The sequence below is a fragment of the Mixophyes fleayi genome, chromosome 3, assembly GCF_038048845.1.
Source record: "Mixophyes fleayi isolate aMixFle1 chromosome 3, aMixFle1.hap1, whole genome shotgun sequence".
Classification (NCBI taxonomy): domain Eukaryota; kingdom Metazoa; phylum Chordata; class Amphibia; order Anura; family Limnodynastidae; genus Mixophyes; species Mixophyes fleayi.
In genome coordinates this window covers 254,947,413-254,971,657 of record NC_134404.1, presented here as the reverse complement: position 1 = coordinate 254,971,657, position 24,245 = coordinate 254,947,413, and the positions used below count along the sequence as shown (strand labels likewise).

The following is a 24,245-nucleotide window of genomic DNA, read 5'->3' as shown; positions in this document are numbered from 1 at the left end:
CAGGTCAAGGAACAAGAGCAGGGGAGAAGTGGTCCTTTCCCTACAAATGGGAAAAATCGAGATGAAAAGTCCCTAGTTAGCCCACAACTTGAATATAGGGTACCAGTTTTAGGCACTTCACCATAAGGAGAGTTCAAAAGGATTCAGAGGCAGGTAACCTCATTATTAAAGGGAATGGAAGGACTAAATTACAAAAAGTGGTTAGAAAAAAGGTTTGCTTGTTAAATAAGGCAACCTAATTTTTAATGTATAATTTTTAATATAAAAGCTAACAAATAACTAAATGGTTTCATAAAATTATACAGCTTGGGGGAAAGAATATTGCAAAATCAAAATTTTCACTCAATACAATCAATTTTCATCACACAGTTGTAGTAATTTAGCTAAAAGTTTTCACCCTATGCTAACTACCGATATAACATTTTTATACGAATATTCACAATACAATACACAGCTAATGTTTTGAAACTTAAACATTTGCCATAGACATTAAGCTTGAAAATAATAAAAAAAAAAAAAACAATCTTCCAAATTACAAAACTAGGGCCACCACAGTACTTAAATAGTTGCCAATTTAGTGTAATTCAACAATGAATTAATAAAACTACATTAGCCCTTTATTGCTGTGAAAGGTGGTTGCCGTCAACAGGTTACAAGATACTGTGGTGACTAATGTGTGCCAATACTTAAAGAAAGGAGTATTAAGCCACTGGCTTTTCAATATTGGTGCCAGTAGCAAAATGTCTACATAAAACATTTTATGAGCATAACAAAAGTATTTAAGACAGGGATCGGCAACCTTTGGCATTCGAGTTATTGATGACCAGCATCCAGCAAAGAGTCATAGAAAATGTAGTTTAGCAATAGCAAGAACACTGAAAATTGCCCATCCCTGATTTATAATAAGACAAGTCTACAAGTACAGAACAAAGAAAATGTAAAAAAGAACAAATGGCATTCAGATACTAGTGATACTACTTCCAGGCAATGCATGCTTCAAAAACATGAAGGAATCTTCCCAAAACAGGACACTAAAGACAAAGCAAAGACAGCACATCTACCACTACAGAGAAAATGTGAAGTTACTGAAGAGTTATAAGCGAGGAGAAGGAGGGAAAAATAGACAGATGGCTGAAGAGAGAAAGAAAATACACAACATACCAAATCTAGAACAGAGATTGCGGGCATAGCAGTCTGCTGCAGATAGCAAAGAGGAGAGGGGGAAAAAGAAGCTAAGTGAAAAAAAACCCCAAAAACATTAAACTGGTATTTTCATAAAGCAATTCCTCTTGTCTGTTGTTCCAGCCATTTGTTTTCCCATGTACCTAAGAGGCAAATTAAAGAAAAAATGCAGGACGATGCGCACTTGAAATGCATAGGGTAAAGGGTGACAGAAGATTGTATAACAGTAATTATGAAGGGAGATAATTTGCAAGAAAGATACTTGCTTCATTGAACATTTTATGGTGGCCACACACAGGTGATTTTCCCGGAAATGTAATCATTTAAATATCACTGCACATGAGGGTTAATGAATATTCAAGAATAATTAAATCAAAAAGACAAATGGTTCTGAAAAAATGTTTTCTGTATTTTGGCCCACTGACCCAAATGTAATACTAATTAACCATTTTACTGTCAATTTTGCTGTTCTTTACTTGGATGCAGAACGAATTGTTCATCAGGAAAACTGCAAAATTGCAGTGTGTGGCCAGCATTATTATAAAGGTCAGCAGCAAATATAATGCAACTTGGCTATCTGGTTCTCCTGCTATTAACCATAAAAAACAAACTAAAAGATAACAGGTTACAGATATGGATCGGGATGTAAAAGGCAATAACAAGTTAGTAGAATTTAAAGGAGAAGGCTGTGCAAATTTTGTTTTTGCACCCAAATATTCCTCTGCTATCTATCAGAACCAGATAGGTTCCCACCGGGGCATTATATAATCAGGCTGTGCTGTTTGTCCAAATCAGCTTTCCGTGCCAGCTTCCCTCAAGTACCATCCAAATACTTAACTCTCTAGGCAATGATATGCGAAGAAAGCAGAAAGGCAGGGTTGTGGGTGGGATGGCCACGCCGACTGTATATTTGAGATCCTGCAGGAAAGACCACCAAGGTTCTGCTACTTGGGTGCCAGATGTATACTTGAACTAAAAAATAAATCAATGTACTCACTAGGGTAATCAGGCAAACATAATTTTAACATATTAACCTAGGATGTATTTCAGTGCCAGCTGGCTAAATCAAGGTCAAAATAAAACAGCATCCAAAGTTAAGCTTGTTAGCCAATCTTGTAAAACTTACTCATATTAAAATGTTTGCAGAAACAATCTGAGGCTTTCTATGACAAGGGTAAAATAAAGTAAAAAATAGTGTAGAACACCATATATGACTAGAGTAAACGTAAATGCAATGACTTGATAATGCAAACTCTATATGACAGGGCTCTACTACTACCTTTTTTAATCAAACTATAGTTTAGGAATATTTTCAAAAGTAAAACTGTAAGAGATCAGTATCTAAGGTGACACACCAGAGATACAATTCACAAAGTTTCTATACAACTGCAAGACAAACAAGAATAAAAAGAGAAGCAGAGCGCTTTAAAGAGATAAATATTCTACAATATAAAAGGAAAAATAATTTCATAGAATATGTGGTTTAAAGAGTCTAGTAAAGGGAAAATCACTCAATTTCTGAATATTACAAGCTCGAGTGATAGTCCCAAACTATTTTTTTGTACTACGCCTAACTGGAAATTCAATTTTATGACACACTTGTGATAAAATTATGATAAATGAAAGAGTAATCATAATAAAGTATTATAAATAGGTACATTTTAAATTAACATATATTTTCCATATCAGCCTGTTGCATATTTACAAAATACCTTCCACCTGTCACATCAAATTCTAGCTTGTGATACACAAATGAGTTTCAAAACACTGGTTGGGAATCCCTGCATGTCCAGTTTACCTGGAGAACGAATTTTATCGAAATATAGTACTGGGCAACCGTGAAAATGCAGCAGTATATACTGTTAATGGTTTCTCCACCAGAAGATGTAAAATTGCAATTAGCATTCATTGAAAGAAATCCTTTGTTTTCAATTTTATCCTAAGCATCTAAATCATTGACTTATTAGGGAAAGCAGACAAACTCACACAGTTGCTATATCTGCAGGAAGAACTAAGTTCATTTAAGACCAAGTAAAGCTGTTAATTGACAATTGTCAAATACGGTTTTATTAAGCTGAATAATAAATATTATACTGAACTAAAATATTCATGACTATATTCTTCAGCAGGCTGTGCTATCAGAGGGTGAATGCTTCTCTTACAGAGCAGAAAGACAGTGTCTAACATCTTTGCAGACATGCCCTGTGAAAATTGGTGGATTGATAGATTCATATATATGGGTATGACCAGTAATATTACAGCAGTTCAAATGAGTACAATTTTAGCTTTTTGACATTTACCCAGACTGGAAAGAGTAACATCTGTTTGTAAAAGAATGGGCCAGTAATATTTTACTTTTTAACAAAGCTGCATCAGAATGCCTGGTTAACACTGAATAATGTATCATTAATGGTTCATGTCTGAAAAAGTCAGTGTTGGAGTTTAGGGGTCCATTAAGTCATCAAGCAATAATGCAACAACATTTTAATGTATATCTTACCTTAAAAAACAGCTAATAAAGACTCTGCCCCACAACACTAGTTCATACTACAAGAAAAAAATAAATTGCAATTACCCTTGCTTTTCTTTCGGTTTCCAGGCGCATAATAAGCATAGTGTCTACATCGTCATCTTCTTCATCCTCATCCTCATCTTCGTCCTTTTGTTTGGACTCTTGGAGTCGTGTCTGGAACTGCCATTCAAGCATTAATTTGCGTAGTCTGTCACTCTCTTCAGCAGTTCTGTCAGCTTTGTTCTGTAGGTCATTGATCTCCTTGCTCAGCATGTCTACTATGTGCATTTGCTGCTGCTTTTCTAACTTTTCCTTGGCATCCCGCTTCCATGGGTCTGGAGAAAGGCTGTCACTGGAGGAAAGTTCTTCTTTGCTGATTGTAATATACTGAAGGTCCCGTCTCTCAATTGTGCGTGGCTGTTGTTGAGGTTGCAGCTCCCGGATCACTGTTTCTTGTGGACGGGGAAGAGTTGCAGGTTTCTCTGGTCTTGTTTGTGGTATATTTGGAGGTGGTACTACTACCTGAGGCTGTGGAATCAAAGGCTGTGGAGGAGCAGGAGGCTGGGGCCGTATTTGCCCAAGTTTTCGTTCTTGCTCTCGCTTTTTTCTATCTCTCTCTTCGTCCAAGCGGGCTTTCTCCTTCTCATACCATCGTTGATGTTCTTCCCTCTTTTTCCTCTCTATTACAGCTGCTTGAGAGTTCAAATGGGGACCCAATTGACTTTGTGCTGGTGGGGGTGGAAGTGGTAACTCAACAGGGACTCCCTCAAATTCTCCTCCATAGTGTACTGGTGGAGGAGGTGGTGGAGGTGGAAGGTCTGTTCTAATAGGCTGCGACACAAGTGGTGTAGGTTGAGATGCAATTGGTGTTTTCCAACGCCCAGGCCCTGTTTTGTGTAATGAGGAAGCAGAAGAATAAGCTTTATTAGAATTATTTAAATGTTCTTGGTTGGATGTACTAAATTCCACAGAAGAGCTTTGGTTCATCCAACCATCTTTACCATCCAGCTTTCTGTCTAAATACTCCACATCTTTATGCATCACCGGCTCTAGACGACCTCGTTCTGATGGAAATCCCTGGTCATCCTGCAACTCCTCCTGGGAATGAGCAATTCGCTGTTAAGACAAAAAAAAAAAAAAAAGTACTATGAAGGAGTATTTTTATTTGTTCTGGCATATTGTTACAGTGCAAAAATTAGGTTTAGTGGACTACAAACATACCAATCTAGTCACCATCTGAGCTGCAGAAAAAAAGCTCTTATTGAGATGTACACATGCTAATAAAAAAAATGAATATTTTTTAACTTTAAAAAAAAAAAAAAAAAAAAAAAAAAGGAACATTAATATTTAATTTCTGTAAAGTCAGAGGAGACAGCTTCCAGCTTCATTGATTGACTCAATCAAGTCCCCAATAAAAGCGGGGAAAGTTACCATTCCTACGGGCAGGGACATTCAATTAGCAGCGAGGTGCCGCTGGACATCATCTTGATGTTCGGCCAATATGGTACAGAAATCTCCACTCATTTTCCCCTCGCATGTCTATGGGATGCGGGGTCAAATGAGAGGAGATTTTAGTAAAAAACTCGAATGTGATACGTCTCTGAGGACTGTTGCAGAGACACATCGTGTCACCTCCCGCTGAATTAAATCTGGCCCATAGAGCCAAAATCTGCTTACTTGGACTGAAGTACTGCTGGAGTGGTTGCTTCCTATTTGGACATGGACATTCTCTTCATAATCTGGCCACTGGCTTTGCACAGGTGCCATGCGTTCTTGAGATTTGGGGGTTGGAAAGGTAAAATATTCTCTGGTATATGTCTGTGTGGGAATAGGATAGGCCTCTGGTCTTGCTGGGGGTGGTGGTTCCTGGAACAAACAAATTTTGATTAACAAAAAAAAACAAAAAACACAAAAACAAAAAAAACCCACAACAGGTAATGTAAACAAATTTATAAGAAAATAAATATATAAAAACTATTAATATATATTTGGAGTGTATAATATCTCACACAAATATTCCTTAATTCACTGTTTAATTTAAAGCCTCTGGACAATAATTCGGACTCTATGGGGGGTATTCAATTGTTAGTGAGACCGCTAAAATACTCGCGCTCCAAAAATATTACCGTTAATACGGAAATATCTCGCTGAATTTCAGCTTGCAGCTCCCTGAGCTGTAATCCAGCGAGTAAATTACCGTATTAACGGTATTTACGCGCAGGGTTACCGTATTAACAGTAATATTCTTTGAGCGCAAGTATTTTAGCGATCTCGCCAACAATTGAATACCCCCCTAAAATACAATGTAAAAAATGCACCCTAGCTGTTGAGCTGTTAAGAAAATTCCTTTGATCCTATATTGCATAAAGACAAATTGGCAATCCTTGCCATATACAAGTGATGAATAACATTAAGAACAACATTTCCTTCACAAAATAAGCTAAGAGCAGGTAATCATAGATGAGAATTATTTAAGATTCCCTTTAAATTGCACTACCACCTAGTAAAAGATTACACTAAGGTGCCGGCTCCCTAAGCACCATTGCTGCTCTGCATTTCAGAAAAACACCTGGCCCCCAGGACTTCAGCTAGGAGTAGAGGCACTTTCGTAAAATTATTTATGTAGATGGTAGTGCAACTTTAGGAACTGTTAAAATATATTATATATAATGTTATAAAATTAGCAAATATTGCACTTGAAGTATAAATCCTTTGAGAGCAGATCCTTTTCTATTTTTGTTTTTATGTATATTATACAACAGTGATATTTATGGTCTCTACTGCATATTGGCACTTCTAAAATCCAATGTATTCTGGATCTATTGACAGCTGAAACATTTTAGGTGAATATATTCACACTACACTTGATATATAGCATATGCCCTCCTGCAGACCATAAAGGATAGTTTGAATCACCTTGGAGTTCTGTGACAGGTATAAAATAAAGTTAGGTGACCTGGGTGACAAAAACTCCTTAGTCTATTTCCAAAATACTTATAATCCAGATTAGAAATTACACAAGACAAGAACTGAATGGTAATATAACACTACATAATAATTAGATTTTTTTCAAAAACTAGCAGTTAATAAATACAAATATAACTAACCTCAGCACACAAATTTCCAGTAGAGACTGATGTGATCTTCACTGTTGAGCTATTAGCATATGCTGTTTTTCCACCAGGACTTTGAGGTTGATCTAGAAAGATTTTTTTTAAATGTTTTGCATTTGTCGTTAAAATAAACAACTAAATAAAATTATTATTAGTATGATTAATGCTCAGCAATTACAGGTAGCACAAAAATGTACTAATTCCATGTGCATGAGCAGACAATCAGCATAGCAGTCATAACCATAATTCAGCGTGGAACATTACAGGTAGATAGACAAACATGAGACACAGCCTGTGAGAGCTTACACATTTGGACGCAAGTTACACAAGCCAATCTCTAAATTCTGAAGTGTAGCAGAAAGGGGAGTACCTCATCTGTGGCCAATAAGGTTTCTTTAATATTGGTTTGTATGACCACTACATTAACTCTTCCAGAAACCTACAGAACTGGAGCCATGAGTACAAACTCCAAATGTGTAGGTGCATAGATAAGGTGACACCTGCAACTGTCTGTGGTGGCTTTCCAATGTGCCCTTCACTATAAAAGTTTAAATTTCTACCTGTGGCTGTAATCCTTCTGGTTTCTATAGTAAACACTAGAGTAGTCACTGGCTCTATTCTTAAGGCTGTAAATGAGATTCCTAGAGAGGGTCCTGTATATCTACATAAAAAGGACTCCCAGCCAACAGGCAGGGCAAACAGATGCAAAAGTTTTGATTTTATAAAGCTTGTTGGGAAATGTAGCAGTATTTTATATAGTAAGACCCAATTAAATACTGACAACTACATCAACTGGATAATTGTAGCATAGCTTTATTAAGTGAACAAGATAAATAACAATACTTCTGTAAGATGTTAAAACAATTCCTCTAAGTTGTACAGCAGCGCAAAATATTTTGGGCCTCTGTGCATTTAAATCACATTGGGGACATACAATATGAAACCCTTAAATGGATCCTTCCCTACTCTCTCAGGTTGTCCAGGAAATTCCCTAATTTCGGGGAGTCTCCGGGATAAGCAGACATCCCATCCGGATCAGAACCACTTCACTGTTTACGATGGACACACCTGGACCCTGTACTTGCAACCTAGGGGTAAATGTATGAACCTCCGGATTCTTCAACTCCGGCGAGTTCAGCGTCTTCAGCGCTTAAATTTATTAAAGCGGCGCTGCCTTGTAAAGGGAAACTTCCCTTTACAAGGCAGCGCCGCTTTAAATTTAAGCGCTGAAGACGCTGAACTCGCCGGAGTTGAAGAATCCGGAGGTTCATACATTTACCCCCTAATCTCCTCTCCAGGATCTTCTGGATGGGGAGATTGTAAACGGTGGAAAGCATGCTTACAAGAAATGGAACAAATAGCAGAAGATGTACTAATCAATAAAAGTACTAGTATGAAAACTTGGCAAGTTTGTTCCAATTTAAGCTTACTTGCTACATTGGGACTGGAACGATGATCAGCACGATTCTTCATAAGCCTATCATCCCCAGGTAATTTCTTTGGTTCTGCGTATTCTGGCCAAGGCATTTGGGGGCTTTCAGGTGATCCATTCTGAGCAGTGTTATTGTAAAGCTCAAAACCTTCACTCTTTGGTCGAGGTTTCCCTGAGCCACGGCGATCTGAAACAAACATTAGTTTGCTGCATTTACACTAAACTTATAAGCAATATAATTCAAGAAATCTATGACAGAATATACATTGATAAACATTTAGAATTAAGTTGAAGGGCAGTGTAAAATATAAACTTTATCATTCTACCTTTGAAAAACACCAACAGTTTTCCCAGTGATCAATGGAAGTGATCCAGGAACAAAATCAATGTAGAGATTGAAGGTTAGATGATCCTGTTCACTAGCATTTATAACAAATGTTATCCTATCCTTTTGTGATATTGCCAATACTGCTCCCGGATGGCTTGTAATCGTCATCAGCTATTTATATAGTGCCACTAATTTTGCAGCGCAGTACAGAGAACTCAATGACATCAGTCGCTGCCCCATTGGATGATGACAAATGCAAAATGTATATTTTACACATTTACCTCACAACATACCTGCCACCATTCCTAATCGTGAAATCAAGAACATGCAAAATTTGGTCATGCCCATTTTAGGTGAGACTGTGCCTTCTTGCAATACCCCTTTCAGCCACTAAAAAAAAAAATCTGAAATATTGGTGTACCCAATATACATGTATATACCCTCAATAAGGATGTTCTTAATCCCTGACCGGCCTGTTGTATCAATATTACTTAAAACACACTGACAATGAGACATCATGAACCGGGCATCAGCACCATAGGTTAGATGTGATTTTTGCACAACTTAAAACACATTCATACTAACTACCATATATAAAATTGCTTATGTGCCTTTGTTTTTGTGACATTTAAAAGGCCAACCACCAAATTTTTATTCTTCCTTTGTATAGGTCTATTGAATAGTTGATAACTGTCCTTAATAGGGGCAGCCCATGGTTTCACAGATTGCACATGGAAATGTTTTGACCATCTGATAGATGCAATTCATGCTAGATATTCTCAAGGCTGTAGAAGTCAATATTTTTTGAAAGGAGAATTTAAAATGCAACAATCAAACTTTGTAAAAACATCATGATGGCAGGTTCACAGAGACAGCGTTGTGCACAACCTTTGTGTTTGGACTGGCTTACTAGTAAAGTGTCCCTGGAATACATTTCACAAATGTTGGCAATTATGCTATTGTGTATGTTCAGAAATAAATGTATTCTACTTCTGTTGCATCACACAACCTAGCTTTCACAAAGGTGTGACTACATCAAGGGAAACTAAACAATGTCATTGTTTTTCCCATTCTCAAAAGCTGTCCAGTCAGTTCCCCTCCTCACAATTGTTTTTATAGCTGTCTGAGTACAGTGGTGAAGTATAGGTGTTTTATTGTGGGTGGAACATTCGCTCTTGGCTTGTGGTTTTATGTTTTAAACTAAATATCAGTGTAAAAGACGACAAGCACAACATTTAAAAGTTGCGACAATAACTGGAATATTAAATATTGGAAGCAGATTTATTAAAGATCAAATTCACAACATGATAATATGAGAACTACTAACTGTGTAATTTATCATGGAAAAACAAAACTTGCTATAACAAAACTGTCCTTGATTGAACTGGTTATCTGTGAAATACCAGTGACCATATAATTGTAGGGAATTTTTTATAATGGCATGGGCTTGATAAAAAAAAAAAAAGTGAATTTAATGGAAAACAAGATCAGTCAAGTGCAAAAAATAGTTGTGTAGAGAAATTAATTTATTAAAACAAGGAACAATGGTATGCCATTATTTGGTGAGAATACACCATATATAGAGGTGAAAAAATCCTTGTTTACTGATCAGTTTAAAAACTAACTAAAATCTGTAATCTCTCGCTCTCTACTGGCATCTTTCCATCACTATACAAGCACGCAGTGATTACTTCTATTCTAAAAAACAAGATTCCGACCCAAACTCTCTCTCTCAAATTACCGTCCCATCTCTCAGCTACCGTGCCCCTCCAAGCTTCTAGAGAGACTTGCCTACACCTGCCTCACACTCTTCCTTTCCGCAAACATGTTGGATCCTCTTCAGTCTGGCTTTCGTTCTCAACACTCCACAGAGACTGCATTGACGACTAAGCATGTCAATGATCTGATCACTGCTAAAACTAAACGCCATTACTCTCTCCTAATCCTCCTGGATCTCTCTGCTGCATTTGACACCGTTGACCACTCTCTCCTCATACAAACGCTGCAATCCCTAGGTCTTCAAGACACTGTTCTATCCTGGTTCTCATCCTACCTTTCTCATCGCTCTTTCACTGTTAATTTCTCTGGGGCCACCTCTGCTCCGCTTCCCTTTTTAGTTGGAGTACCACAAGGCTCATTGCTAGGTCCTCTGCTGTTCTCCATCTATACTGCTTTTCTTGGAAATCTAATAAGTTCCTTTGGATTTCAGTATCATCTCTATGCGGATGATACCCAAATTTATCTATCCTCTCTTGATCTCTCGACATCTGTGTTGTCCTGTGTAACTGACTGTCTTTCTGCCATATCATTCTGGAAGTCCTCTCGCCAACTCAAACTTAATCTTTCTAAAACAGAGTTAATAATATTCCCACCCACCAACAAGAGCATACCTGACATTTCTATCTCTGTTGATAACATGACCATAAATCCCACCCCACAAGCTCGCTGTCTAGGTGTAATCCTTGACTCACACTTATCCTTTGTTCCCCACATTATCTATCATATCTAGATGTATGTAACATGATTTAGAGAACATTTCCAGAATTCGCACATATCTCACGCAAGACACTGCTAAAACCTTAATTCATGCACTTATCTCCCGCATTGACTATTGTAATTCTTCCCCAAAACACTCAAACCCCTACAATCTATTTTGCACGCTGCTGCAAGATTGATTTTCCTTGCAAATCGTTATTCCTCTGTTGAATCACTCTGTATGTCCTACACTGGCTGCCTGCTTTCTACGAAATCCAATATAAAATACTTTTACTAACCTACACGGCCATCAACAAAGCTGCACCAACATACATCTCCTCACTTGTCTCAAAATATCTCCCAACTCGGCAACTCCGTTCTGCACAAGATATGCGTCTCTCATCTACCCTCAATTACATCCTCTCATTCCCGGTTACAGGACTTTTTTCGGGCTGCACCCACTCTATGGAATTCTCTCCCTCGCACAATAAGACTCTCCTCTGGTCTACAAACTTTCAAGCGTTCTCTGAAAACCTACCTCTTCAGACAAGCTTATAATATTCCTTAACCACCCTCTTAACCTCACTACCTTACCCTATTACCCGTTACACAATTTCACACAAGACAACTACCCCCTGACCCACACTGTTGTGTGACAGGATCATTTAGCTTATGAGTCACTTTTACCTTTACAGCCTGGCTGGGCCGAAAAGGCAAAATGTAGACTTAGCCTTAGCCTCATGTTTCAAACTCCCATTGTCCCATAGATTGTAAGCTTGCGAGCAGGGCCTTCTCATCTCTGTCTGTTTTACCCAGTTAGTTTATTAGTTTACTATGATTGTCCCCAATTGTAAAGTGCTACGGCATATGTTGACGTTATATAAATAAATGATGAAGGATCTTTCTATTTACCTCTTTGCATCAAAGGAGATGGCTGATTTAGCAGTGTAGCCAGCCCGTGGTATATTGCTCCTTGTTTCGCTACTTCAAGCGTTACAACTGAACCTGTTCTTGTCATAAGTTCAGCAGCCCTGTTGAAAAAATGTGATGTTAATAAAACAGCAGCAAACACTGATTACATAATTTCTTTCTTCTCCTTGTTTTAGCAAGTGGCTAAATCCTAGCAAGTAGAACCAGGCACACACACCCAGAGGTAATTTCTCCTCCTATCACTGTCCCAAATTGCAGCACACATGTGAGATTTGGAAAACATTATGCAATGGATTCAATAGTTATGGAAAATTGGGAAATTTTATTAAAAAATCGTTAAACACATTTTTAATTTTAGTAATGTGGAAAATGTACATTTTTGCATTAGAAGAGCATCTTTTCTTTATCAATATGCGTTTTGGTGCAGTAGCGGAGACAGAAAACAAAACCCCCGAAAAAAAACACGCTCCATAGAACAAATGACTGTCAATGGCAACAATTGCTTAAGTTGCCCTGGAAATCACTTTTCACACTTGTATAATGTATATACTCTTGCTCCTTGCCATCTGTTTTAGAGAAAGTCTTTAACTTTGCACATGTTGACATATCAATTGCTAAGATTCCACCCAAAAGTAGGACACTGCATACAAAACTATAAACGCTTTGTCTAATGTCCTACTTATTTCTTGGCTTTACTGTATGGTTCCTACATAATACTCTAGGGTGACTAAGACCAAAGAAAATGCAGTAAATTTAAGGCTAGGTACACACTACAAAATGTTTGCCCCGATCAGCATGCCGTGTCATGCATGCACATTATACAGGTTTTAAAAGATTTACCCTCAGATATGTACTCTTCATCTGTCATAACGGTCGGCTGAAATGATAACGACTCTGCAAACACTATGGTCATCCTGATCGTGAGTGCATACACACTGCAGGATTGGAAGGATGTCATTCCATAGCTGAACGAGAATTATAGTTCTGCTGAACAATCAAAGCAAACCATGGTCTGGGCTTTGGAATGACTATCGTTCATCATCTAAGGCTACGTACACACTACAGGTCTTTTAGACAATTATGGAGCCAAGCACCCGATAAACGACCGTTTGGGCCAATATCACATTAGTGCGTATATTTACACAATAAGCGAGAGTCGTTCGAAAGTACCAATTGCCATTTCATTTGATTGATTGTACGGTTTAAAAATCTCCTTCTAATCCTGCAGTGTGTATGCACTCACAATCGCCAAAGAGTTTACAAAGTCATAATCTTTTCAGCCTATGGATGTGACAGTTTTGACAGATAAAGAACAAAGATCTGAGAGTAAATCTTTTCAAACATGTATAGTTTGTACACATGCTTATTGGGATTTTTTTTCAGTCGTTCGTAAAAATCAAAATAACACAGCCTAAGTGTACACACTAATGCAATATCAGATTGAACGGTCATTTATCGGGTAATTGGTCCTATCATTGTCTGAAAACACTGAAGTGTATAGCGAGCTTAAATTACATGTGATTATTTGCGTTTTTTTGCTGCTGACCGTGATGTGAAACACTGGCTGAGTAACCAACAGTATTGTTTATTTTATTTTTTTTACATGAAATTGGATGTGAGCGGAGAGGAGTATTAATTTTTTTTTTAAGAGTTGCATAATTGGCAAGATGGTGAAAAGAGGATTTTTATACTTACGGTAAATCCGTTTCTCTGATTCCATCTGGGGGATACTGCTACCATGGATTGTGAGAGTAGAGGTGGCACTTAACAGGTTAACTTTGCTAATGAATCAAAACTGACAAAGCCCTACCCTCTGCAATCCCCTGTAGCCTCTCCAGTCCAAGTATAAAGCACCAAGAAAGACGAGTCAACCAACCAGAGACCAAACAGCAGAATAGCAGAAGGGAGGGCACACAGTGTCCCCAAGATGAAATCAGAGAAACAGATTTATCGTGAGTATAAAAATCCTCTTCTCTCTTTCAGATAGATAGAGTGATTTTTAAAGTCTATCTTGCGGTCAGTATTATCCTGTCCCTGGGATAGGGAGTGTGGTGTGGCGTGCCAAGTGTGCCACCGGTGAATCAACCATTGGAGCCTGTTCCTAACGGTTGAGGTCCTCCTCCTGTAATGAATATTTAGTTAGATAGCTTTGCAGAATAGTAAATTTCCGATCTGGTTGTTTCCAGGATGCGTCTGCTATTTCCTTCCGTTCCACTGATGGAGGAAAGCAGACCAAAATCTCTTTGAAAAAGATAGGAAACGTCCGATTTGATGTTCTAGTCTCTTCTAGCATGAAAAGATCTAATGTCTGACGAACTGCTACCACCAAGTCGTCAATACTTTGATATTTGTAAGACTCTTCTGGGTCTATGATCTGTGATCTGTGTAGAATCAGAGTCTTCTATCAGCGCACCCTCCTCTTCTGAAGATCCCTCCGAATCAGAGAGGGTCATAAGGGGGTTAGCGGATCGGTGTCGCTTATTTTTGGGTAAGGGTCTTGGCGCAACCAAGAACCGGTTTAACCAATCAAGTTCTCCAACTAGGGAAGCCGACTAAGCCGGTTTTCCTGTAAGAGGGTCTTGTAAGGGGAGGACAGATGGAGCATCAGCCTGTCCTAAGTTTGTGGACTCGCCGGTCCGCATAGTCCTTCCTGTTAAGAGGGGGTCAATTACTAGTGAGGTAGAGTGGAGAACCACCATAGCCACTGGAATCTCTGTTGGTTTAGAGAGCAGCTTTACCAAGGTCTCAACCCCGTTTCATGGCATTTGCCCATGCTGGCATTTCCACTATTGGCGGTGTGCTAACCTTAGCCTGCACGGCTAGGGTATACCAGCTACAGTCAGCACAAAGCACTCCCGGGTCCTGTAGTCCAATTGGTAACTTATCTTTACACTTGGAACACGTATAATATTTTGCCTGAGGTGCCTTTCCCCTATCAAACATTTTTTTAAGGGAACAGTATAACAGTAAAAGAATGAAATACAGGCACTCACTCACAAGCAAACAGAGATACTAACTAGTCTATGACAGAGTCAAAAATTAGTATCCCTGCTAAGGTTATGTTTTAAGCAATTAGTGTGACTGGATCACTATTAAATAACTTTTGGTAAAAATTTATTTAAAGCAAATAACGCATGGCACTTATTTATGTAATTGCACGTGCATTTATTTTTGATGTGGTGTATATTGTGAGATAAGAAATCGTTATCTTTGTTTTTTTTCTGTTTAACCTTGCTATAGGATATGCCTATATCTGATGTATATCTCTGATACAATGAGCCTGTGTTTGGTGTATTGTGATGTGGGGAAGTGGCTTGTTTTTTGTTTTTTTTTGTTCTGTGGAAATGTGTATTCAGCGACAGCCTAAAGTATTCATGCCAGTCAGACCTTTTGACTTGCTAGTGAGTCTCCTGCCACTAAAATAAGATCCAGGAAATCACAGCAAGGTTTTTAAGAATTTCATAGAGAAGTATAAATATTAGTGGCTTTGCAATGCATGTAAATCCATGTTTGTGTAAATAGAGTACATCCTGATTCTAAAAATAGACTATTTCGGAACTGTATAAAAGGTGAGCTGTGTGAGCATGTAATGTATCATTCTGATGTTCCATCTGACCTGACCACTGATACCTTAAACTACTTCAATATTGCTGTAATCCTGTGACCTGCTGATTAGACCCTAAATCTAATACGTTCTCCGGCTGTCTGAGGTTTGGACCAAAGCTTTTCCAGTACCACCGCTCTGCCTGCTAACTGCAGCTCTGGTCAGTGTGATAGGCCAGGGAGGATCCATCCACAGCAACCCAGATCCATAGTAAGAGGTCCGGAGTTAGCCGCCCAAGTGTACCAGCACAGGAGTACACTAGCAGTGACAGTTACCCAGAAGGAACGTAGTTCTGAGCGCCATAAAGGAGCTCAGTGGTGGTATTGTAAGCCCCTTCTACTGCGGCAAGAGGGCGCATTTGGGATAACGAAAGGGAACAGTGGCAAAGTAAGCTCAGCCGGTTCCCAGCAACAACAGACAGGGTGGCATATGCGGTCCATCCTGTCACATTTCGTATTCTATATTTAAATAAAAATGCTATTGCAACAATAATTTAATTTCAATATACCCCTATCTATGTTACAGAGATATAAGTAAAGTGGTACTTAGCCTTCCAATCAGGCTAAAATGTCTTTTGGAGCAGGAGAGGTCTGTCAGCAACTCAGTGTCCCTGAGAAATGGCTGCTCCTTTTTTTCCCAGGCAGTTGTTTGGCGCCCTTGGAATAGTTCAGTTGCTTCAGACTGCAGGGAGGGACTCCGTCTTCTTAGTACCCTCCGACCTGCACCCTTTTCCTGCTCCATGAGTTTTCTGCTGGCAAAATGTGATCTGCTGCATCTATAATATGCAGCAGTCGCTTGTAATAGATTCCTGGTGGCAGTTTCTCCGGTGGAATAAGTGCTCTCCCCAACTTTGCTGAGAAGGGGACTTGGTACATTTCAATATTGCGGCCCCCAGCGTTCGGATTACTGGCGCTCTTTAACGTTTCTTGGCAGCGCCAGTATATCGGTCCTGGATCAGTGCGGCAGCGGCTAAAAGCCGCTCGTCAGCACTGAGTGTTAAAGAGTAAAAATAAAAAAATAAAGTAAAACTTCCGATGTTAGTGAGAGCCGTCCGGCTTTCACTGTCTGAATAAGTGTGCTCTGTACAGCTAACAGAGCACACTGCTGCTACTGCAAAAAAAAAAGTTAAAATAAAGTAAAAAAATGAAAAGCATTTCTTCCTGTCATTAAAGTAAACCTAACTCCCTTGGGCACTTAACAGGTTAACTTTGTTAATATATCAAAGCTGACAAACCCCTCCGCTCTGCATCTTCAGTCTTAGTTAAGTGCCAAACTCCACTTCCACTCTCACAACCCATGATAGTAGTCCCCAGTTTTTTTTTATTTAACATACATTATTAAATGTATACACTGATGTTTTTTATTCAATTAATACAACCTTTTTTTATGTGGTTCTCATTGTGGAGAGTGCATAAATCACATGCATTTTGAATAGGATTTGTATAAAAGGGGTCAGATTTAGAGTTTATAGTAAAATTGCAGCAAAAATACGTCTGTTACATCTTGAGATATGTGTAAGACAAAATCATATGCATCACAAAGGGTTGTGATTATCTTATGTCTGCATGCCTTTATTGTACTGTGTTCAACTCCTACATCAGGCACAAGTATTGTTTGCATGAAATTTGGTTTGCATAGCTCTGTGGAAGTCTCTTAAAACTGCCACATGTTGGAAGTAACTTCATGCAGATTAATCAATTAATTATCAGATTAAAGGTGGTATTAAAAACTACTGAGAAAATGTTCCCCTGAAAAGCTTCACAAAATTTGAGAATTTTACCAACATTACCTCTCTTGAGACAGCCCCACCAAACTTCGTCCATCCACACTAAGGAGCTGGTCTCCTGCAGCTAGACGCCCATCCTAACATTTTCAACAAATGTAAAAAAGAAAAAAAAAAAAGAAAAAAAACACAACAATTTTAACAATGTAAACAATGTACCCAGAATCCACAAACCCAAACCACTGTTCTCATGTTTTTTTTCCTACTTAAAACATTGTATCTCATGTTTGTCCAAATTCTAGATTCAGACAGAATTGAACAAACTATTGGGTATAGAGCCATAAACACTATAAAGGTTTAACATAATTTGACATTAAAGAGGCAAGCAATTTTGCTTGTTAAAATTATTTAATTTTATTTAAGACATGCCCACATATCTATTTAGCCCTGCTTTTAACTACTCTAGATTCCTGCCTCCTCCACGTATTTCAGTGGATTCCAACAACTAATGCAAGTACCCACACACATTCATGAAGATTCCTGCACTGCAATACAAATGCTAAAATGGGATACGTTTCTGAAATAAACATGTGAAATCTACATCTTAATCTTCTATCAAAAACTGTTATAATTCAGTTATAAATAAAATTACAAATATCTACACACCACTTCTGCAGCACCTCCTTTCACAACAGACTTTACGTAAATGCCGAGTTTTTCTTGTCCAGCACCCTGCAGAAATACAAAGATTTTAGTTTCTAAAATGTATTTCAAAACAAAATAGCTCTATAAATCTCAGCATGTCTATACTATGAACATTTGAAGTGTTTAGATCAATACAATTACTACTTTAAAAAAAAAATATATATTTCTACAGTGCACACTAAGCAAGTGAAAACAACTGTTATTGCACAAGCTATATAATACTGTACATTTTGATCTGTAATGAGCTACTGTAGATACTGAATATAGACAACTGGAAAGGCAACAAAATATTTTATAGTCATCTGTCCATAGCCTTGGAGCATTACTTTTAGGGTTTTTAACCCCCAGCTCTCCAAACCTGGAAGAGCCTTATTTCCACTCAGCCAACTCACCCAATTTCTACAGAATACGATAGCATTCCCTTGCATTGACAAACACAACTCATGTACAACATTGCTACACCAAGCCCCTAGAATAGGCCTGGCCAACCCGTTACTATCCATGTGTTGTGAAACTACAAACCCCAACATGCATTGCTAGCAGATAGTCAGCCGATAGCTGGCAAGGTATGCTGGGACTTGTAGTTTTACAACATCTGAAGAGCCACAGGTTGGCCAGGCTTGCTCTAGAAGAAGCATTCCACTGCTAAAAAGACAGAGAAGTATAATCTTTATTCTAGGTCACTAGGTGGAAGCAGACATTTCCTGGCACTATTCAAGCGCAACTAGTACATTCACAACAACAAAATAATTTGTATGTAACATTCTATACATTTTTTTAATTATTTTTCATTTTCGCTTAACACTGAAAGGGTTATTGCCGAATGTTGAGGCACCATAAAGAGGTAAGTTGCGGCACTATACAGACTGTAGACAAATGTCTGATATATTAAAAAAGATTTTTAAATGTTTGAATCGAATGTATGGCACAACTGTGATATGAGAAGAAAATGACTGGTGCTGCCAGCGCCAATACTATTAAGCCCTGGCAATGTGTCATGTGTAGAAACATATAAATGTATTTTATTTTTTTTAAAAAAAAAAAAAAAAAAACTATTTTGAACACAAAAGAATAGTTCAGATGACAGATACAATAAATCAAACATGTCATTCCAGTTACATACTTTGACATACTTAATTACAATTGAAATATACATGACATAAATATCGATGCTCAGTGTCTAACAAACACTGACTGAGAAAATTATGTTGCTTAAAATTCACGAAAACATTGTTTACATTCTTGTAAGCATATATTCACAAATGTGACTGTTTGGTATGATAAATGTATTTTAAATGTATTTGTAAAGAATTGCTATTTTTGAGGCAGCACATAGTACCACACAGACACATGGAATCATGTTAATTAAGCATTTTGTCTTGGACCAGTATTACTTTTGTCAGCAGGTGGCGGACCTCCTTTGCATCCTTGGTAACCTATGACTGTGTGATTAGAGACATAGGGAAACTATCAATGACTGAGCAAGTAATTTGGGGAAATCACAAATTTATGTAAATTGTGTTAAATCCATTTGAAAATAAAGCAATGTGCTATGATGCTAAATATTAAATGTGATATATCAGATTTGGTGGTGTCAAGTATGAGCAGGGGGCTAAATTACCCCTTACCAACAAGTGTGTCAGACACTTTATTAAAAAAGCTGTACTGTGCAGGTAAAGTGTTTTCCAATTTATATGTAACGATCCTTGTAAGGAACCTTTAAGATTAATAAACCATCACTCTGCTTTCTTTATCCTGCCTGACACCTATTGTCAGCTTTTATCTGTTGGTCACAGGAATACTGCAAACACTCTGATCTGTTTCCTAGCTGTCCTGTGTTGAACCCTGCATCCAAGGTTCTGCCTGCTACCATGCTGACCTGCTCCATAGTAAGCAGTCAGTAACAAAAGTCGGTCACCAACAACTATACCAACCATCCCCAGAAGTAAGCAGTTCCACACCGTTCTAGGTGGCAGTTGGCATTCGTAGTTGGAGTGTGTCTGGGGTCTGAGAACACCAATAGGAGTTGTCAGTAACAGTGAGTTACCGACTGAAAAAAGAAAGACTCTCAAAAGGGAGACTGGGTGGCAAAGTAGGCCCATCCGGTCACAGTATATAACTGGTGCCACCAGGTACTGCCACGTACAACTCTGCAGAATTTTGTGGCACCCTATCAACACTAAATAATACATTTTCATGTTTAAAGGGAATTGCCTATCAGAGAAAAGCTAGGGCTCCTGGTGAAGTGACAAAATATAGGGTATTTTGAAAGTTTTCTTGTGCAATATTCTAAACCAGCGTTCATAGTTGTAAAGTTTAATAATGATAATAAATGTATTTTATAGTATTACTCACTTAATTGTTTATGGTAGTTAATGTAAATAATGAGAACTTGTAATTTTAATACTGAACCAGGCAGCAGATAATATATATAATTTAGTTTTTTTTAAATATAAAGAAACATTTTCTAAAAATGAAAAAGTAGCATTCTATATAGCTACAATTTGCCTGCCGAAACAGGGTCTGTCCATTAGTTAAAGTAATGCAGTGTGTTTCAATGTGTATCCTGCTGGCTGACGGTAAAAGTGGGAATTTCTCCATTTCCTATGGCCAGACCTTTTTGGTACAATTCCCAGAGAAATGCTTATGAGTGTGTTGATCGTCATTATTAAAATCAAAATGAAAGTACTGAATAGGTATGGAGACAGGAGGGACGAACGCCCTGCTCGTAAGAGCTTGCATTCTAAAAGAAGGGCAAACAGGAGGCACAAAGGGAGTCAGAGGAGGGAAACAAGTGCAAGAGGAGCAAGTAGCAGGAGAGGTGAAGAGAGAGGTGATGAGATCAAGCATGGAGTAAAGGTTAGGTGGATGGCTGGTAGGCTTTGAGGAATAGCATGGAGAGACGGTTAAGTGGATGGCTGGTAGGTTTTGAGGAACAGCATGGAGAGAAGGTTAAGTGGATGGCTGGTAGGCTTTGAGGAACAGCATGGAGAGAAAGTTAAGTGGATAGCTGGTAGGCTTTGAGGAATAGCATGGAGAGAAGGTTAAGTGGGTGGCTGGTAGGCTTTGAGGAATAACATGGGGAGAAGGTTAGGTGGATGGTTGGTAGGCTTTGAAGAATACAATCTCAATGTGCTGACTGGGAGATGTATATGTACATAATAAGAATAACGATTATGTTTAATTCCTTTTTAAAGGGCCACCCAGGCCTTGAGGCCCACTTAAACATCACTATAAAGCCGTTTTTCTTTAGAAGTTTATTTCTGACAGGAAGCAAACCTACGTTTCCCTTCTTGGAAGGGCACAAGGATCCTTATTTCTTGCTTTGCAAACATTAATGGAAATATAATGATAAGACTTAAAACAGGTGAGTGCCACAAGATACAGACATAAAATCTCTTAGCTTTAGCATATAAAAAAAAAACAACTTTTGAACTAAGTATCCCTCAGACATTGTAGTACCTTTGTAGAAAATACTTTAATTATTAAATAAAGAATGTTTAAAAATAATGTTTTTAATGCCACTGGTGCATGTCTTGTTCCAGTTCAGTTGCCACCTTTAGTTTTCAATACTAATTAAAACTAGTGTCAGATGTACTGAGAGATCACTGGACAGATTAATATGGTTAAGTTTACACATTATAGAGTATTTAGCTACACAAACTTTGCAAGCATTGCAGAATTTTTTTGCCAATAATAAATACTGTACAAACTCAACCCCCCCTCCCCCCACACACACATATTGTTTCTAAAAAGTTAAATACTTTATTTGAACTGAAAGGTTGAGAATAATGTTTAATAATTAGTTGCTTAACTTTTGCACATTACACAGTGTAAAGAAATCTAGGCCTGCATTTTAAATATAATTTTACATATAGGGCAGTCTCAACATCTCTAAGACATTGTAGAAAAATCCCTTTCAAGAAAGAAACGTAATAAGAAAGACAAGTTTCTTTTAGAATGTTTTAGGATTAGCAATTGTCTTTCATGTTGCCAAAGGGATCTACAGTCTAATGAAAAGGATTAAATGAAAGAAAAAAAAACAAAAAAAACATTTTGCTTTGATTTCGAAAGTCATTGTTATACAGAGGAGGTAGATATTGCTTAGCAGCATTCCTTTTTGCGGTATAATAAATAAAATAAATATATACATGATGTCTGATTCATGGCAATATGAAAATAATAAAAAAAAAAACTTTCCAAACAAACACAAGATTCATGTGAAGATCACCATAAATAGTTTGAGATAACACATACACACATACCGACAAGATGTCTCTTGTACAAAGGTACAAAAGGAGAAGCAAACTAACCAGTGTGTGCATGGCAAGAACTGAAACAAAATAGGATACAAAAGAATACATAATAGAACACATGATGATACACACTTAAGTCAACAGTAGTCTGTCATGTGAAAACATGATTGAGGAAGTTCCATTTTTCAGGTACTACAGTAAAAATCATGGATAACATTTGCTAAAGTAACATTTGGTAAAGGTTGTGGAATACAAATAAGTTATCAACCAGAGATGTATCTAGAGGTTTATGATAAGGGCCCTCACTCTTACACTAACTAGTACTTCGGTCATAAAGCATACATTATTGGACAATGTTACTTTTTGACAACTACCACGTTAAGTGGGGAAAACAGCATACATACATTCAACTTAAGTATGTACTGACACTTACAAATACACATTACACTCTGGTTTATCACCTCCGTAAGTGTTAATAGTGGTTCAAAGCAAGCTTCATTACCAATTATCTATTAATGCACCAAAAACACCATATAGAGCTCTATTTATAAAGATGTATGTTCTAATAGAATAACTGGGCAGGGAGAAAATAGGCTGCACAGCTGGCCATAACCTCTATTACCAGAGAAACTGATTTCAAAGAACTATTATAGTATGACTTCCGCCTCATACAACAATGTAGAACATTTTGGTTAGGCTTACAGAATTCTGTGGCAACCTGAGAGTAGAGGAGGAAATACTATGACAGAGTTTTGGGAATCTGCCGTTACCGGCAAGTGGGAGTGGGACTTGCCAGGTCAATAATAGGCAAGCAGCAAGATACAATACAGAATGCAGAGTCAGTACAAGCAGAGGTCGGATATGGCAGCAACAACCCAATAGTCAAAAACAGGCAGATGTTAGCAATAGAAAAACCAAACAATAAATGAACTGTAGTCACAGAAACATGCAAGTACTATACTGTAATTGGCCTCTGATGTTGGGCACAGACTGAATGAATGCCCTTTAAGGATAACAATTATGTCAATAGACTAATTTCATTTATTTCTGTAAGAATTAATTTCTGTTGCAAAATTGGAGCAAAATGTTTTAGGACGTATATTCTTGATTTTCTATAAAAGCCACACTTGGTACAGAAATGCAAAGTAAACGGTTCTGCAAATTTTAATGGGTAATATTTTTTTTTATTTTGTATGTTGGAGCAAACACACACAAATAGAAAATGATTGCAGGAAGGAAATAGGGAATCATAGTATGAAAGAATGGCGTTTAATGTGCGATACAATTTATGATGGAAATTTATACAGGTTGGAAAAGAGTCTGGTAAGAGACAAATTTTTCCCTGACCTGTGAAATTAATGTAGATGAGGACTGACCCATAGGTGAGATGGGCTGTCTGTTGCTTGTTTCAAGTGTACATGACAAACGCCTAACATAAATGGGCTGCTTTACACCAGCTGTGTCAACCTGAGGAGAGAAGGTGAAGTTTTTGGCACAGCCCCATCCATTAAAAAAACAAAAAACAAAACAAAAACAAACAAACACACTGTTCCAGTTCCTATAGTCATACTATATTCTCTCTCTAGGGTGCCCATTTATCAAATAACATTCCCGTTAAATCTTAATTAACCGCAAAAATGTAATTTATCATTATTGCATCGCAGCAGATATCAGACATCTGCTGCTTTGCATCAGTGTTCGTTTTACTGAGCAGTCCCCATAACAATGTATGGAGACCGATCAGTAATGCTATTTAACAGCCAAAAAGAAAAAATCATCTCTTTTTTTCAGTCATGATTATGTACGCCAGGTGAAACTGGCATACATTATCATAATTTAATAGTTTGTGTTGTCAGCTCTACTCCGAAGAGCAGAGCTTTACAGCACATGTGCAGGCCTGTCACATGATCCAGGTCCTTGGGTCACTGCCGTTTGGATGCCTGTGCGCATGACCAAGTGACCAATCAGCGCATGCACACAGAAAT

General features: G+C 37.9%; 1 protein-coding gene across 25 annotated transcripts in view; it reads right to left on the bottom strand.

Moving 5' to 3' along the window:
• The window catches only part of AFDN (afadin, adherens junction formation factor), a 187,330-nt gene that overhangs the window by 32,695 nt on the left and 130,390 nt on the right, over positions 1 to 24,245 (bottom strand). For 13 of the 25 annotated variants that reach the window (XM_075203419.1, XM_075203430.1, XM_075203435.1 and 10 more), the window contains 8 exons: positions 17,966 to 18,031; positions 17,366 to 17,439; positions 11,955 to 12,073; positions 8,238 to 8,426; positions 6,802 to 6,893; positions 5,372 to 5,560; positions 3,758 to 4,810; positions 1,162 to 1,197 (listed from right to left, as the gene is read on the bottom strand). In XM_075203419.1, coding sequence (XP_075059520.1) covers positions 1,162 to 1,197; positions 3,758 to 4,810; positions 5,372 to 5,560; positions 6,802 to 6,893; positions 8,238 to 8,426; positions 11,955 to 12,073; positions 17,366 to 17,439; positions 17,966 to 18,031 — 1,818 coding nt within the window. The remainder of the gene's footprint in view (positions 1 to 1,161; positions 1,198 to 3,757; positions 4,811 to 5,371; positions 5,561 to 6,801; positions 6,894 to 8,237; positions 8,427 to 11,954; positions 12,074 to 17,365; positions 17,440 to 17,965; positions 18,032 to 24,245) is intronic. The other 12 variants (XM_075203423.1, XM_075203433.1, XM_075203437.1 and 9 more) reach the window with 3 other exon arrangements.